An 18,335-nucleotide genomic window follows, 5' to 3' on the forward strand; every position below is an offset into this window, starting at 1 on the left:
TTTTTTTTTTTTGTATTTTTAGTAGAGACAGGGTTTCACCATGTTGATTAGGCTGGTCTCGAACTACCCAACCTCAGGTGATCTGCCCGTCTCGGCCCCCCAAAGTGCTGGGATTACAGGCATGAGCCACCACCCTCAGCTGGTCCATTCCCTTTTAGCACTTGAAGTTAGCACGTAAACTAACATTTCAAACTTATGTTTTAACATTACTGTTACCTCTCCCTTCTGAAGGGATCTATTTTTATAGTAATGCATAAAGTCCATAAACCACATAATGTATTTCAAGACTTTTTCAAAGTATTAAAATAGTGTTTTGATCATACTTTAAGACAGGAGTCTCCAATTTTTTGGCTTCCCTGGGGCCACATCGGAAGAAGAAGAATTGTCTTGGTCCACATATAAAATACATTAATCCTAATGATAGATGATGAGCTAAAAAAAAAAAAATCACAAAAAACACATAACATTTTAAGAAAGTTTCTGAATTTCTGTTGGCCACATTCAAAGTTGTCCCAGGCCACATGTGGCCCATGGACGTGGGCTGGACAAGCTTACTTTAAGAAACTAGAAGCATATTAAATCACAACAGAAAATAGTTTTAAAAAATCTAATATTTAGGCCAGGCACGGTGGCTCATGCCTGTAATCTCAGCACTTTGGGAGGCCAAGCGGGCAGATCACGAGGTCAGGAGTTCGAGACCAGCCTAGCCAACATGGTGAAACCCTGTCTGTACTAAAAATAGAAAATTAGCCGGGCATGGTGTTGAGCACCCGTATTCCCAGCCACTTGGGAGTCTGAGGCAGGAGAATGGCTTGAACCTGAGAGGCGAAGGTTGCAGTGAGCCAAGACTGTGCCATTGCACTCTGCCTGTGTGACAGAGCAACACTCCATCTCAAAAAAAAAAAAAAAAAAAATCAAATATTTAATTACTGCATTAAATTAATTCAAATTTTAATTAGAAACAAGTAAAATCTTATATTTAAGCCAGCTAAAATCTTGTCAATTAAAATCTAATATTAATCCAGTTGCACAATAATTATAAGTATGCCTCTTACACAGAATTGAAACTACGTGATGACCTTTGTGGGTCTGGGCACTTCATTTTTATAGGCCTCTTCCCCCATGAAAGTGCTAAAAAATATATTTTCAGTTTTACAGTTGCTGTGGTATAAAGACTTACATGATTCTCAATAGATTCATTATTATATATTTCATATTATTATATTCAGTTTTTTCTTTTGATTTTAAAATTTAAAGTCAAACATTTTCTTGAGCCTCTAAAATGCCTAACAGACCCTCAGCACTATACTTGCTGTGGCTAATGGTAAAATCAACCCTGTACAGAATTATGTTAATTTCTTAAAAACAATCCTCAGGAAATCATCCTTTAATTCTCATTTAATAAAAGTCTTGCACTTCTGCTTAGTTCTAGTGTTTTGGGTTTTGTTTGTTTGTTTTTTTTTTTTTTTTTAGGGCAGGCTGGAGTGCAGTGGTGCAATGCCAGCCTATTGCGGCCTTGACTTCCTGGGCTCAAGTGAGTTTCCCACCTCAGTCCCCCAAGTAACTGGGAGTACGGGCACATGCCACCATACCCAGCTTATTTTTTTGTATTTTTTTGGAGACATGGGGTTTCTCCATGTTGAGTTCAAACTCCTGAACTCAAGCCATCTGCCTACCCTGGCCTCTGAAAGTGCTAGGATTACAGGTGTGAGTCACCACCCCTATCCTGACGTTATATACTTAATGTTGATTTTGTATAGGGGAAATCAAGTATCTTTTCTCATTAATAAATTACTTTATTTAATATAAATAAGAACATTTCAAAGGGTGCAGAATTACAGAATTTAAAAACAATGATTTCTGTAGAAAATAAAAGGTATTTTTTTTAAGTCTTTTTGTTTGTTTAAGTTTTATCTAGGAAGAAGGAAGACTATTTTTCTCTTTCTCTAATGTAGTCTCCATTTTAGAGGAAAACCCTGTAGTCCCAGAGACTTATTCCAGAACGTGAAAGTAAAAATGTAGAGAAAACTTTTGGAAATGTAAGATTAACAATATATCAAATTTTTAAAAAATATAAGAACACCTGAAAAATAAATCAATCCAAAGCACTAACATTTTAAAAGAGAGGATTCTCTTTAAATTAACAAGGAAAAAGTTGATCATATGATGTCTTATTTTTTATTGGTTGTAATTATCATAAATCTAACACAAAAATAATATAATAATAATGAAATAACACTAAAGCAATGGTCTTTCTCCTTATCTGTTGGCTATGTAAAAATGTTTTTCATGTTTTTTTTCAATGTTTTTTCATTATATGATAGCTAATCTTAAAATAGAGAAAAATTGGCAGGGTATCGTGGCTCACACTTGTAATCTCAACACGTCGGGAGGTCAAGGCAGGGAAATTGCTTGAGTTCAGGAGTTCAGAAACATCCTGGGAAACATGATGAAACCCTATCTGTACAAAAATACAAAAAAATTAGCCAGGTGTAGTAGCATGTGCCTGTAGCTCTAGCTACTTGGGAGGCTGAGGTGGGAGGATCACCTGAGCCCAAGGCTGCAGTGAGCCACGATCTCACTACTGCACTCCACCCTGGGTGACAGAATGAAACCCTGTCTCAAAAAAAAAGAAAAAAGAAAAATTGAGAAGCTCAGGCAATTTTTTTGGACTCCTCTAATATAACAGACAATTACAAATAAATGTCACCAGCCACAGTGGCTCACACCTGTAATCCCAACACTTTTGGGAGGCTGAGATGGGAGCGTCATTTGAGCCCAAACAATGAGACCTCATTTTTGTAGAAAGAAATTAAAAAATCAACCAGGTGTGGTGGCACATGTCTGTGGTACCAGCTACATGGGAGGCTGAGGCAGGAGGATCCCTTGAGCCCAGTAGGTGGAGGCTGCAATGAGCCATGTTCATGCCAATGCACTCCAGCCTGGGCAACAGAGCAAGACCCTCCCTTAAAATAAATAAATAAATAAATAAATAAATAAATAAATAAATAAGATCTATATACTACCTACTCATCAAGACCATGGGAAAATGACAAAAAATCATGAAAGCTTGTGCATTTGGTGAAAGACTCCAGAGGGCTGTGTTTCACTCTGGGAAACAGTCTTTGCGGAGCTGGGGAGATGTTTGAGTTTCATCTTTATTTCTGTTGCTGCAGAACATGCTGGTGGAAATAGAGCAGAAGGTGGTGGCCTTATCAGAGCTGTCAGTCCACAATGAGAACCTGCTGCTGGAGGGCAAAGCTCACACCAAGGATGAGGCTGAGCAGCTGGCTGGAAAGCTGAGGAGGCTCAAGGGGAGCCTGCTGGAGCTGCAGAGAGCTCTGCACGATAAGCAGCTCAACATGCAGGTGAGGGCTCCAGCCGCTGGCCTGTGGCTGAAAGTTGGTGCACTATTCATGTGCTCCTTCTGAGGTGTGCCAGGTAAAGGAACAGATTGGCAGGTGACGCATACTCATGTATGTACCTGCTTTACACGGACATTTTATCATGCAGTTTAAATTTTACACTCTTGGACTTTGGATAACATTTGCAAATAGATTTTTTTAGGATTCCTAACAACAGCAGTTCAGCAGAGTGGTGGAGGCAGAAAGCACTCTGACATGAAAGTAACAATGAGAGGAGAGGAATTGGAGAGGGAAAGTCAAGACCACTCAAGGAGGTTTGCTGTGAAGCGGTATACAGAGGAATGAGATAAGCTATAAGGAGAAGAAGTGGGTCAAAGAAAATTTTATCTCATTTTTTTCTTTTATATTCATCACAATTTGAATATTTCATTTTAAGATCAGAAAAATAATAGTAACTTTACACATTGGTGGAAATAACTAAAGTAGAGGAAATTTTGATGTAAAAGGAGTGTGGGGTGGGCGCTGTGCCTCATGCCTGTAATCCTAGCACTTTGGGAGGCTGAAAAGAGCAGATCACTTGAGGTCAGAAGTTCGAGACCATCCTGGTCAACATGGTGAAACCTCATCTCTGCTAAAAATACAAAAAAATTAGCTGGGCCTGGTGGTGGACACATATAATCCCAGCTGCTTGGGAGGCTGAGGCAAGAGAATTGCTTGAACCTGGGAGGCGGAGGTTTTAGTAGGACAAGATTGTGCCTCCAGCCTGGGTGACAGAAGGAAAGAAAGAAGGAAAGAAGGAGAGAAGGAGAGAGAGAGAGAGAGAAGAAAAAGGGAGTGTGATTGCAAGAACAATCTTGTTAAGGAGGGAACAGATAGGATAACAAGTACAGAGTTTGGTCCCCCCACCCTTCTTGCTAAGTAAGCCAGGGACCAAATAGCTCAAAGCCCATTAGCTGCTCCAACCCTACAAGCATCTGATGGTATCATCTGTTCCTTCTTGTGGCCTAATCCAAACTGCGCTTTCCTTTACCATTTACACCTTTCTCCTGCTAATGGCTGGGATCAGGCCAATCTGTTCTCCAAAAGTAAAATGAGGAGGGATGGAAAGCATCCATGCTGGAAGCCAAATGGTCGTAGGAAGTAGGACATAAATATTGTCATGGAAACTTCATGGAAGTTCACTGATTGCTTCTATTTTCTCAGTGTGATGATGATTGTTAGGACTAACCTATGTATTTTCTTTTTCAGCTTTTTCCTGATCATATGATTGTATGATCTGGAAAACCAAACTTAATCAACTAAAAACTACTTAGAAGCAATGGAGAAATTTAGGAAGATGACTGGCTTATTACAAAATATGAAGTTAGGTCATTGAAAACCATACAAGAATCCAACAAAAAATAAAAATTAGAAAATGCAGTCGGTTGGGTAGAATGACTCATGCCTGTATTCCTAGCATTTTAGGAGGCCGAGGTGGGTAGATCACCTGAGGTTGGGGGTTTGAGACCAGCCTGGCCAACATGCTGAAATCCCATCTCTACTAAAAACACAAAAATTAGCTGGGTGTGGTGGTGCATGTCTGTAATCCCAGCTGCTTAGAAGGATGAGGCATGAGAATTGCTTGAACCTTGTTGAGGCAGAGGTTGCAGTCAGCCGAGATTGTACCACTGTACTCTAACTTGGGCAACAGAACAAGATTCTGCCTCAAAAAAAANAAAAAAAAAAAAAAAAAAAAAATGAAGTTGAGAATTTATGGGTTTTATATAGACAAAAAGCAAGGTAGAGGAACAATGTAATATTTCATATAAAATTTTGAAAATGAGGGGTTTTGAAGGGTTATTAGTCTTATCATATATGTGTGTGGTTTTTTTTGTTTGGTTGTTTTCTTTTTGAGACAGCGTCTCACTCTGTCACCCAGGCTGGAGAGTATGGATGCAGTCTCAGCTCATTGAAACCTCTGCCTCTCAGGCTCAAGTAATGCTCCCACCTCAGCCTCCAGAGTGGTGGGGACTATAGGCATGCGCCACCATGCCCGGCTATTTTTTGTTTTTTTTTGTAGAGATGGGGGTCTCCCAATGTTGCCCAGGCTGGTCTTGAACTCCTGAATACAAGCAGTCCACTCACCTCGGCCTCCCAAAGTGCTGAGATTATAGGTGTGAGCTACCATGCCCAGCCAGTCTAATCATATATTAAAATACAATATTATAATAATTAAATAGTTTGTTGTTGGCACAATAAATATTTGAACAGAAAATTAAACAATAAACATTCCAGAAAGAGATTTGGTATATAAAGGAATTTGACAAATATTTTACGTGGCATTACAAATCAGTGGACAAAATTTGACTCGTTCTGTAAATAGTCAATTAGTTGAAACATGATAAACTGAATTTTCTACCCCATATTTTACAGAAAAATGTATCACAGATGGAGCAAAGATTTAAATATAAAAATTAAGTCTACAAAGTACTCAATGTATGAATTTTTTTTAAATCTTAGGATAGGGAAAACCTTTGCCAGCATACCCCCAACACAGAATTTTATGATTTCTTTTAAAACATACATAGGCAGGGCATGTTGGCTTATGTCAGTAATATCAGCACTTTGGGAGGCTAAGACGGGAGAATGGCTTGAGCCCAGAAGTTCAAGACCAGCCTGGGTACCATAGCAAGACCCCATCACTACAAATAATAAAAAAATTAGTCAGGCAAGGTGGTGCACATCTGTGGTCCCAGCGACTAAGGAAGCTAAGGTGGGAGAATCACCTAAGTCCAGGCGGTTGAGGCTGCAGTGAGCTATGACTATGGCATTGCACTCCAACCTGGGTAGCAGAGTGAGATGCCAACTAAAAAAAATAAACAAATAGGCAGTGGCTCATGCCTGTAATCCCAGTATTTTGGGAGGCCAAAGCAGGTGGATTACCTGAGGTCAGGAGTTCGAGACCAGCCTGGCCAACATTTAAAACTCCATCTCTACTAAAAATACAAAATTAGCCTGGCATGGTGGCATGCTGCTGTAATACCAGCTATTCAGGAGGCTGAGGCAGGAGAATCACTTGAACCCGGGAGGTGGAGGTTGCAGTGAACTGAGATAGCGCCATTGCACTCCAGCCTGGGCAACAGGAGTGAAACTCCCATCTCAAAAATAAACAAATAAATAAACAAAAATAAAACTACAAAAAATGAAAAAGTTATGTATGACCCCCCCCCCACCAAAAAAAATAACCAAGTTGAAAGACGTAGACAAGGAGGGATGAGTAAAACAAAGCAAAACACATAGACAAACAGGGAAGAAACTATACAATCCACAAATCTTTTGTAAAACAGTAAGGAAAGATCAAATAGCAGAATATAGACAAAAGAGATGAAGAGAGAGTTCACAGAAAAAGAAATACGAATAGACGGTGAATATATGAAAAGATGTCTGAACTCTGTGTTGGATAAATAAATGCAAATAAAAAATACAGCTTTTTACTTAGATTTACACACTTGAAAATGCACAGGCAATGTGACTTGGTAATTCAACTCAAAAGAAAAGGTTACAGATACTAAAATTGAACACAAGTAGAATGATTTTCTAGCTGTGAAAGTAGATAGCAATTCACCTAGTTTCATAAACAGCTATTATAGGTCTCATACGTAATGCTTTCTTCCATTTTCAATGGTGATCTGTGAATGAACTTAATTTCTAAAGAAACTAAAATAAAGGGAAATCCTTAAAAGTGTCCCATGTGGGATAGCAATCATTTATAAAATTCTTATTACTCCCTTATCCCACTCTACCCCTAGAGGCAAGTAGGAAGGGAAGGGGTGGCCTGATACTCCAAGCACAGGAGGGGTTAAACAAGGCAGGAACCACAAATTCCAAGGTCTCCTGGCCTGGGAAGGGCAAACCAATGAGGGAAGCAGGCCCAGCCTGGTCCTTGGCAAGCTCATCTCCTGTCTAAGAAGCAGCTATTACTCAGCTCTAGCTATTATCACACAAGAATTTACAAGTGGCATTGCTGGATCTTCTGGTTTCAAGAGATACGGAATTTGGATTTATTTCTAAAGCCTCCCAATGTTTAAATGTTAACATTTAAATCTAAAATTTTAAAATTATTTGTGTGCCAAATAAAGCATATCCACAAGCCAGGGTTGAAGTCTCTATCTTTTTCCCATCCATTATTGACAAGGTGACCCGGGGCAAGATCCTTAGATTTCCCACAACGTCCTTACAGATCAGTCTTCTCCTCTGTAAAAAAGGGATAATAGTATTTAACTTAAACAATTCTTTAGAACATATGGAAAAAAATAATCAAAAAGGGGAAAAAATGCTGAGGATTTAAATGCAAGTAATACAATAAATGCTCAAATTGCAGCAGTTAAAATAATTGATAACAATAACCAACTGTTTCCAAATCACATTCTTTGAAACAAAGAAGAAGCTTCTGCTATGCTGAAAGGCTAGTCTTGAGACTGATCATCGAGCTGGACTGAGCACGTGCACACACCCTGTGGTGCCCGCACCCTGAAGATCCTGCCCAGGTCTGAGGGAATTATTTAAATTGAGTAAAGTCCTGACTCTACCCGCATTGGGTGAAGTGTAAATGCAGAAAAATGTGGTAGTGTTTTACTACATGGAAATTGGTTACTGTTTATTTTTAAACTATCTATAAATTCCATCGTCTTTCATCTAATGAAGTTCCCAGCATATAAAATATTAATAGATCTTTTAAAATAATTAGAGCTTCCTGGAAGATTGTTTTTCCCTCTGTGGAAAGAAAAGGAGCCCTGTTTATTATTATTATTATTGCCATGAAAAGGATCATTTCCCTTTATGTAGAAAACTAATTTAAATTTAATCTGGAATTAACTAAAGTTAGTTGCAGAAAACAAATCTTCCATTAAATGCAGCCCTCAGCAATGTTAATACCCTTTAATTGGGGCTTGGATGATTCAGGAGGGTTGGAATACCTTCCTAAGTCTTACATGACTGTAAGTATGCAATTACTTATTGCTGCTGCAGCTGGGAAATGGTAATACCTCTTACCTCTATTCTTTTTAACTACTTTGACTTCCATGGGTATCAGTGAATGACTATGCCTTTTTGTTTCTCATCAAATAGGCTGCTTCTCTATATGAAGAACTACAGAACATAAGGGCATGTAATAAGATCTCCTAAATTACATGGTATCTTCATGAAGCTTAGGTCTTTTTCACACTTTATAATTTATTGAAGGAACAGAGAGATTGTCCCATAAAATAATAAAAAGCTTTGTAAAGAAATGTTTTATTTAATGTTTAGCATTGCTCAGTCCTCATTCGTCTTCCAAGGAATGTTCCTGGCAAAAGTGGTTACTCTTCTAGTATTTCCAAAATAAACAGTTTGTGTAGCCCCACCCAGTGGGGACTGATGACAGAAGCACTTAACCTCCTTGTTCCCTAGGTATGGCAGAAAACTGTTATCACACCTCAGAGAAAGTAGTTACCATAATTACATTCCTTCTGGTGAAGCCTTCTTGCCCCAGGGAAAAGAGAATGAAATTTGAACTGGATTCTTAATCATGGTTTGCTTCCTGTGGTCCAAGTCTTATGGTTTGCTTATGTGGTCCAAATTTCACAATGACTGAATCATTCAGAGAAAAACTTACTGAAAAACAAAATCTAGCCACATAAAATCTGAATATATGTCTGTGCATATAAAAGTGAGGAAGTTGTTAAGATCTAACTTTTCAGTTGTCAGTGTTCCAGGCACAGATTTGGTGTAAGGAACTTGAAGGAACCTCTCTCAACCAGACCATAGTAAGAATGTGTTGGGCTGCGGGCTGGGAGAAGTTTCCAAGGGAGTCTTTAGGCTGGGCTCTGAAAAACAAATTTTTGCTGAAGAGAAGAGCAGAGAGGAAGTGGCCTGGAGCCCACAAAAGCAAGTCAGCAGGTCATGGCCAGAGCCACTACGTTGGCAGCTGGAGCAGCTCTGTTGGGGACAACTTTCGGTCTCATCCACTGACTTCTTGGGGTCATTTTCTCCAGGTTCCTTTTGAACTGCTGTTTCTACTTTGCCTGGAAGAACCAGATCTTTTAGAGCTTATTCTTAGAAGATAGTAGATTCTTAGATGAGAGAGAATCTGTTTTCATGCCGAAAATCACAGGCTCCAGTTCTGGGAGAACACCTGTCCACCCAAACTTCCCATCTTTAGAAAAATCACTGCCTATCTTTGAGAAATTCCACAGAAGGTGGAGAATTTAGTGAACCGGGTATCACTAGTCACCCATTCCAAAAGTCTTGCAAAATGCATCGAGCATATTTTAAACCATTGCACTGCCATTGTTCTAGCTGAACAGTACTCTCTGGCTGGATCATCTGAAAGGAAATAAGTACCTCTGAGCTCAGGTGGGCTCAGGATCTGGGAGAGGGTTATGTATACTATTACCTACAGGTTTTACTCTTCCTTTAACTTCAAGCACTGACATCACCTTGCAAAGATAAAGGTAAAATCTATTATCTCAGGCAATTTAATCATGAGATTCTATGAAAAAAAGAAGAAACAGAAGGATAAACAGATCCCATCTATTCCCCTAAAATGGTGACTGTAAAATTCTGAAAATAAGAGCGAGAGAAGGGTCTCTGTGGGCATTTAGGTTGGATGAGCTGGAATGGCCAGGTTCCATGCTGTGCTCACACTTAGTAAAGAGGAACCAGGGGGCAGGGGAACAGCCCCCAGAAATAGATGGTAGGAGACTCCTCTGTGGAAGCAACCTGTGAAATATTCCTCCTCTGCCCCATGGTGCACCAGCCCTACTGTCCTCTTCACTGCTCTGTTCTCTCTGAAATAGCAAATTTCTTTCATCTTAGGGTCTTTGTGCCAACTGTTCACTGGGTCTGAATACCCTCACCCTAGATCTTTGTCAGGCTGGTGGTCTTGTCATGCAGAGTGCAATTGTCTCTTCTAAAGATGCTTCCTTAGGCCTCCCTAAAACTTTCTATCCCATTATCTGTCTTAAAGTTCTCTGTAGCCCTTATCACCAGCTCGGTTATCTTGTTTGTTTATAGTCTCACTCACCAGGGTCCTCATCTAGCGTCTTTGCAGAACACTCCCAGCTCCTAGAACAGCCTCTAGTGAGTGCTTAATGGGTAGTGAATGAGCTATATTGAAATCATAATCTGTCATTTGACATAAGAATCTATGTGAGTAGAAAGGCTCTCATTCAGAACTAATCCCATTTGATGTGCAACATTTCAGCGTCTTTCAAATTCCATTAGGATAATCAGGCTGGAAGGAACAACTCTTGTCTTTCTCCCTTAGTCAGACTTTCTCCAAGCCGGCTTAGCAATGGACCAGTTTCTGGTGATGATGCTAGAGGGAGTGAAGGGTACTTTTTCAGAGATCTCACCTCTAATTATCATACCACTGACCTCTCAAGGCTCAGTTAAGCTTTTGAATTGGTAAAATGGTAACCCCATGTGCCCACAGTAAATGACTTTTTTTAATGTGCTAACTGAATGGTTCTGAAAGAATCTTAAAGCGTTCTCATCTTTGAGTACCGTCTATTAATTATGTAGGGAAGTCTGTAAATATTGTCATATAAACAGCAGACACTCAGATAATTCTAGGAATAATTTAAATCTCGGGCCCTAGTAGGGTAGACACTAAAGGTGTACACAGACCAGTATCAGGGATGAGGCTTCCTGTCTAGTTGAGTGCCTTTGGGACTTGAGTTACCTGTGGTGGACCTGCGGCTCTGTGACAGAGGTTGAGACCCTGGTCTGTGAAAGGTGGGACAGAGGATGTGCAGCCGGCCTGGGAAACCCTTGTTTAGACTCCTTGTATCTGTGCTGCAGTACATTTTCTCCGACATGAACTGAGAATCAAGTTTAAGCTCTTACTGAATTCCAGAGTATGATGCCTTACACAACAGTGAACTTTTTGCTTCTCAAAGACATTAAAATGTCATAGATGACTAATCTTTTAGAAAAATTTCTAGGAAGAGTATTCTAAAACTCTTTGTCTGGACCTGGATGAGAGAAGGTGACATAGGGGAAGGTCATCCTTTCACAGGAGAGACACAGTTATTATGGGTAATGATCCTTTGAGAAACAATTTACCTTTGTGTACTTAAAAAATGAGCTCATCAAAGGATCTCGAGTTAAGTTTTTATGGAAAAAAATTCTGAAATATCTGATGACCACACTGGTCAGCTAAAAGACTAACTTCTAAATACATGGGTTTACCCTCAAACATTTCTACGTGTGATTATCTGTTTGTGGTTCTTATGCCTGTAAATGCCATAATTTAGATGGGTTTTGTGTTACTGTTTTTTTTTTTTTTTTTNTTTTTTTTTTTTTTTTTTAATGTGGTTTCACATCCCAGTGGACCCATTTTTATATCATTATATAGATCACCCCAAAGTAGCCTTCCCTCCCTTTTGGCTAGGGTTTCCCAGTGTGTAGCATGACTTGATTTCTGCCTTATTAAAAGCAGGGAACAGCACAGGAGAAGGAGGAGAGCGATGCTGACCTAACGGCCACTCAGAGCCCCGGCGTCCAGGAATGGCTGGCCCAAGCTCGCACCACCTGGACCCACCAGCGGCAGAGCAGTCTCCAGCAACAAAAAGTAAAGTGTTTCCTACCACTCTCTAGCCTGTAGATCTGTCCAGGGAAGAACCTGAGAGGCATGTTTCAGAAGGACAAGTTGCTTCTCTACTAAAGACAGAGTGTCTCTTTATCTTCTCTTTGAATGAACCAAGTTGTGGCTATTTCAGTGTATTGACTCGTGACCACTGGGATGATGGGTCATTTGAAAATCCAGTCTTTAAGAAAAGCTTGCGTTTAGATTTACAAATAGTGTAACATGGCTGTCATCTGCTTTATCAGAGTTACCTACTCTTTTCAGATTTGCCCTCTGATTCTGTTTAATTTTAATATAAATCTCAGGAATGCCTTCAAGGATTGATACAAGCCTAAATTGCATGTTTTTTTAAATGAATGCAATTTGTATTTTTACTTTCCAGTACATACCATCACAAAATAGGATTGCTAATTATTGCCTAGTGAAACAAATGAACTTTGATAAATAAGAATGATTTCTCATTGGTACCTTAACTATTTGTAAAAAGCATATAAAAATGTTTTATTTTCACAAAGAACAAGAGTATTTATTACAAATAATGAAGAATTAAAGCCAAATCTATTGATAACCTAATTTATCAAGTAAGTGGAGAACTTAAAAAGCCACTTCTCTCAAGGATCTATCTTGTTACCATGATACTACTGATTTTGAAAAATGAGAGTTCATTTTTTACCACCTGAGGGCACTGTTGCCCAGCAGAATTTCCTTGGCCCATTGGTTTTATTCCCTAGATTTTTTAGCGCTATCCTGTATCAAAGCAAAAGAATGCTACAGAGTGCTTTGGAGATACATTTGAGTATTTACATAAACCACACGCTTTATGCAATGTGCAAACTTAAAACCTTGCTACCAAAATTCTCTGAGAATTTTATAGATAGAACCACGATTGTAGGCAATAATCATGAAGTAATACATGTGTTTGCATTTGTCCTTTCCCTTGAGCAGGAGTTAGAACAGGAATTAGCCGAGCAGAAGAGTCTCCTTCGCTCAGTAGCCAGTCGTGGAGAGGAGATTCTAATTCAACATTCGGCGGCAGAGACCTCTGGTGGCGCTGGGTATGTTTCGAAATGTTTTAATTTCCTCTTCATTGTGTTTCCCTGACATTTGAAGAAATGTAAATATCTTACTCAAAATTTTATTTTAAACATCTTCTGTAAAATTTAGTCATCTCATTTTTACTTTAGGGTCATAAATGTACCTGCATTTTGAACATTTTGCTGCATTTTCTGAGCACAGCGCCTGTGATAAGCTAACTGGTTTGCCCTCCTTCCAGTGTGTGCAGTCTGTCTGTCCACAGAAGATGCTCATGAGTTCATGTTTTTAATCAAATAAAAATGCATTATAAAATGAGATACATGATGTTTCCAATTGAATGATTATATCTAATTGGAGAGCATTTTCTCTATAAAAGTTTATCTTGCCCTAACAATATTCTAAAAAATAAATGCATGGCCCCATTAAGTATCTTGAAATCTTGGTTTGGAGTGAAGACTTGGACAGTCTTCTACACAGAAAAGTCAATTGTTAAAAGAAAAATTAAAGAAGTTGGAGAATTTTCAAGTTGAAAACTTTTATTTAAAAGATAATAAAGGAATTGTAGCAGTGTGGAAATACTACTATATTTGGAGTCGGGTCTCAGTTTTATTCTAGTTCCACAAAAGTCACTTTGGAAAAGTCACTCAACTGTGAGCCTCAGTTTGCTCCTCTGTAGAATTTAGAATAATAATTCACTACTGTCATCACAGAAGTGTTATGAAAATGATAAATGTCAACTGAGAGGATATACAGGAAAGCTTTCTTTGAAATCAAAAACATTGAAAAAAAAGTTTTCATGAAACCTCTGTGTTTGTGTCTTACTAAACATTGTAATTTGGTAGTATCCTTTGGCAAATAGCTTTAACTCCATTTCCCATTTCTGAATGTTTGCTTTTCAGGGGAAATAACATAAAGGAGGAAATATGTATTATGAAGATGGTTTGGGAAATATTATTTGTAATACAAAATAATTTAAAAGGCACACATTCTCACTGTTATAAAAAAGTTGAAAAAAAATTTTATGCATATATAATCTTAACCAAAAATGGTGTAACAGTATCAGAAAATGTATGTGTGATGCTAAGTAAAAGTGTGATATAAAATTGACAGCAGAGTATGTGTAGATAAGAACTAGACTAGACTGTTGATGATAAAACAGTTAGAGAGGGAAGAGATAGGGAGTAAAATATTTTTTTGCAATTTAATTAATGCTGATATATGACATCAATGCTGACTATATACAGTCTGTGTTACATATACACACACATATACATATGTATGAATTCTGAGGGCAATTGATAGGAAAATAAACCAACTAAAGTGCAATTTCGGCAGATATATTGTGACAAAATATGTAGGAAATAGGAAGGCATTCAAGAAAAGGAAAACAAAGCAAAAATCTGTTGAAAGTATTGACATAGCTAATGAATATCAATGTAAAAGAATAGGAATGAAGAGTATTATGACATCTATAGGCAGGGATTGAATTTAAATAACACTAAAACTATAAAAACCACCTTAAAAATATAAAGGGGAAGACTGGGCATGGTGGCTCACACCTGTAATCCCAGCACTCTGGGTGGCCAAGGCGGGTGGATCACAAGGTCAGGAGATGGAGATAATTCTGGCCAACATGGTGAAGCTCCATCTCTACTAAAAATACAAAAGTTAGCCTGTTGTAGTGGCATGTGCCTGTAGTCCCAGATTCTGAGGAGGCTGAGGCAGAAGAATTACTTGAACCCAGGAGGCAGAGGTTACAGCGTGCTGAGATCGCGCCACTGCACTCCAGCCTGGGCAACAGAGCAAGATTCCATCTCAAAAAAAAAGTAAATATAATATATATATATATAATATAAAATAAAGTTTTTACAAAGTAGAAAAATTGAGATACTAGTATATATTTAAAGGGGTTTAAAAACTCTCTGTTGTGTATCATGCTTAAAGATGATAATGAGACCGTGAATGTGTGTCTGTAATAAACCCAAAATGAGACTGTTTCTTTCATGTTGATTGAACCAAGACTTGCCGTCACGTTGCATTCCTAAATTTTCAGTTTTCAGTCTCTCTACAATGTTTACTTATCTTCCTCATTTTCTGAATATTTTTGCTAAACAAATATTTCAACAAAGAACCCACCCAGCATCGCCACCTCTCCGTATGTATCATCACAAAAGGAGCAGAAGGGATCTTCTGCCACTTTCTTGCCATAATTATTTTTTCTTTCCTTGGCCTTTAGCTTTGGAAAGGACCTAAATGAAATACAAACAATTATAAGTTGCTCTTTCAAATATAAAAAATATTTTAAAAATAAGTTTACAGTGCAGTACTGGCTTTCTATGTAAGAATCACTTTAAAGACTATAAATTCTTTACCTTTTACACAAATTCTTAAGAAACTTCACCTTTATATGCAGTTGATTACAGTTCAACTAACCATGAATTAATGATATCTACATTCCAAAGTAAATATCTATCTATCTATCTATATAGATAGATAGATGGATAGATAGATAGATACAGATATGTAAACCTTGCTAGGAGAAAGACTGGTATTCAGCCCTTAACTTACTAGCTGCTTTTCTAAGGCTATAAATATGACTTGGTTTGTGGAAGGAAACCCCTGTGGGAAGGGCATTACCTGCTTTATATATTCATACATTTGCCATATAAGGAATAAGTAGTATGTTACTTATAGAGGGTACCTTCCAAGATTACTAAGGAAAAGCGACTGGAAATTTGTTGATATAAATATAGAAGGAAAGAATAATAATTTTCATGGGGAACAAAAGGCTATGTTAAAAAATGTTTGTTACTGGTGTTGTACATGCGTCAATGATTAAATGTAGGAATATAAATATTAAATATTCCCCTAGTTTTATTACAAATTTTCATGTAAACACAGATGAATTAAAAGTGTTATGCTATAGGCTGTTAACACAAAAGAAAAAAGCAATAAAGAAATGTAATCTCATAGGAACTTCAAAGCTTTTTTTAAATATGGAATTTTTAAAAAATAGAAAAATTCAGATACTAATATTATGATACTCGACTAAAGGTATCAATTATCTTTTGGCTTTTTTTCTACTTGTCATTTTTTTTGAGATATATTCATGTTGATATATATAGATCTAGTTATCATTTTAACTGTTTAATAGTATTTTATTCTGTGAACATAATTTATTCACCCATTTTCTTATTGCTGGACATTTACACTGTTGCCATTATTATTATTATTATTATTATTGTGCTTTTTTTTTTTTTCCTGAGACAGAGTCTTGCTCTGTTGCCCAGGCAGTAATGCAATCTTGGCTCACTGCAACCTCTGCCTCCTGGGTACAAGTGATTCTCCTCCCTTAGCCTCCTGAGTAGCTGGGATTACAGGCACTCACCAATATGCCTGGCTAATTGTGTCTTTTAGTAGAGATGAGGTTTCACCGTCTTGAACGCCAGACCTCAAGTGATCCACCCACCTTGGCCTCCCAAAGTGCTGGGATTACAGGAGTGAGCCACCATGCCTGGCCTTAAGAGTACTGCTTTTAGCATTGTTTAAATCAACTTCCTACCTGTCTCTCAGGTGGGCAAGATTCTCTGCATTATATCCTAGGAGTAGAATTCTTGTGTTATAGATTTAAAGAGTTGTTTTTTTTTTTTTTTTTCTTGAGACAGGGTCTCACTCTGTCACTCAGGCTGGAGTGCAGTGGTGTGATTATAGCTTACTGCAACCTTGAACTCCTGGGCTCAAATGATTTTTCTTGACTTAGCCTCCAAAGTACCTGGGACTACTGGCATGTACCACCATGCCTGGCTAATTTTCAAATTTTTTTTGCAGAGATAGAGTCTGGCTATGTTGCCTAGGCTGGTCTCAAACTCCTGGGCTCAAGTGATCCTCTTGCCTTGGCCTCCCAAAGTGCTGGGATTACAGGTGTGAACCACTGCCAGGCCAGTTTGTAGAAATTTTAATGCTTATTTCTAGAGACTTACCTAAAGACACTGTTATATTTACCTTTATTCTAAGAATAATTGGCTTTGAGGTACCATAGAGTTTTATCCTGCCAACACTCTTGCTCTTTCCCTTCACTTGAGCAAAAGGCCCTGCATCACAATATTAATCAATATCTACTATGCCTTTTAGATGACATGGTTTTACTTAGGACTTCAAAGGTTCTGAAAAATTAAGATCCATTGAAATTCAGCCTCCCTAGGTTGTTCTTGTTTTCATCTTTTTATTTTATTTATTTATTGAGATGGAGTCTCGCTCTGTCACTCAAGCAGAGAGCAGTGGTGCGATCTTGGCTCACCACAACATCCACCTTCCAGGTTCAAGTGATTCTCCTGCCTCAGCCTCCCAAGTAGTTGGGACTACAGGTGTGCACCACCACACACAGCTAATTTTTGTATTTTTAGTAGAGATGGGGTTTCACCATGTTGGCCAGGCTGGTCTCAAACTCGTGACCTCAGGTGATCCACCTGCCTTGGGGTCCCAAAGTGCTGGGATTACAGGCCCGGCCCAGCCCATTTTCATCATTATTAATCCCCATTAATTGAGTGACCATTATTTGTCAGATAGGGTTATAGGCCTTATGCATGTATTCTCTTTCATTCTTATAATTATGCAAGATAGATACTTGCATAAAGATGAGAAGACAGAGGCACAGAGAAGTGAAACAAATTATCCAGTGTCACATTTAATGTGCTAGAGTGAGGGTCATAATTTATGTCTGTCTTACTCTAAAAGTCAAATTTCGCTAGGCGTGGTGGCTCATGCCAGAAATCCATACATTTGGGAGGCTGAGGCAGGAGGATCACTTGGTCTCAGAAGTTCCAGACCAGACTGGGAAACATAGTGAGACCTCGTCTCTACAAAGAATTAAAAAAACAAATTAGCCAGGTCTGGTGGTGCATGGGAGGTCCTTGGGAGGCTGAGGTGGGAGTATTGCATGAGCCCAGCATTTGGAGTCTGCAGTGAGCTGTGGTCACATGAGGCCATACCAGCTTGGATGACAGAGTGAAACCCTGTCTCAAAAATATGCAAATAAATAAATACAAGGTATACCAATCTCAGATGTCACACTACTGCCTACCTTTAAGGATGACTGCAGGATCTTCCTTCCATATCCTGTACTATCCCTCCATGTCCTGCTCCCTCCCCAGGTCCTGTACTATCCCTCCGTGTCCTGTACTCCCTCCCCAGGTCCTGTACTATCCCTCCGTGTCCTGTACTTCCTCCCCAGGTCCTGTACTATCCCTCCATGTCCTGTATTTCCTCCCCAGGTCCTGTACTATCCCTCCCTGTCCTGTACTCCCTCCCCAGGTCCTGTACTATCCCTC

General features: G+C 38.7%; 1 protein-coding gene across 18 annotated transcripts in view; it reads left to right on the forward strand.

Annotated features, from left to right (window-relative positions):
* The window catches only part of SYNE1 (spectrin repeat containing nuclear envelope protein 1), a 529,474-nt gene that overhangs the window by 369,013 nt on the left and 142,126 nt on the right, over positions 1-18,335 (forward strand). For 14 of the 18 annotated variants that reach the window (XM_017537464.2, XM_037742153.1, XM_037742143.1 and 11 more), the window contains 3 exons: positions 3,177-3,368; positions 11,824-11,958; positions 12,919-13,028. In XM_017537464.2, coding sequence (XP_017392953.1) covers positions 3,177-3,368; positions 11,824-11,958; positions 12,919-13,028 — 437 coding nt within the window. The remainder of the gene's footprint in view (positions 1-3,176; positions 3,369-11,823; positions 11,959-12,918; positions 13,029-18,335) is intronic. The other 4 variants (XM_017537473.2, XM_037742137.1, XM_037742144.1 and 1 more) reach the window with 1 other exon arrangement.

The sequence above is a fragment of the Cebus imitator genome, unplaced genomic scaffold, assembly GCF_001604975.1.
Source record: "Cebus imitator isolate Cc_AM_T3 unplaced genomic scaffold, Cebus_imitator-1.0 Scaffold6, whole genome shotgun sequence".
Lineage (NCBI taxonomy): Eukaryota > Metazoa > Chordata > Mammalia > Primates > Cebidae > Cebus > Cebus imitator.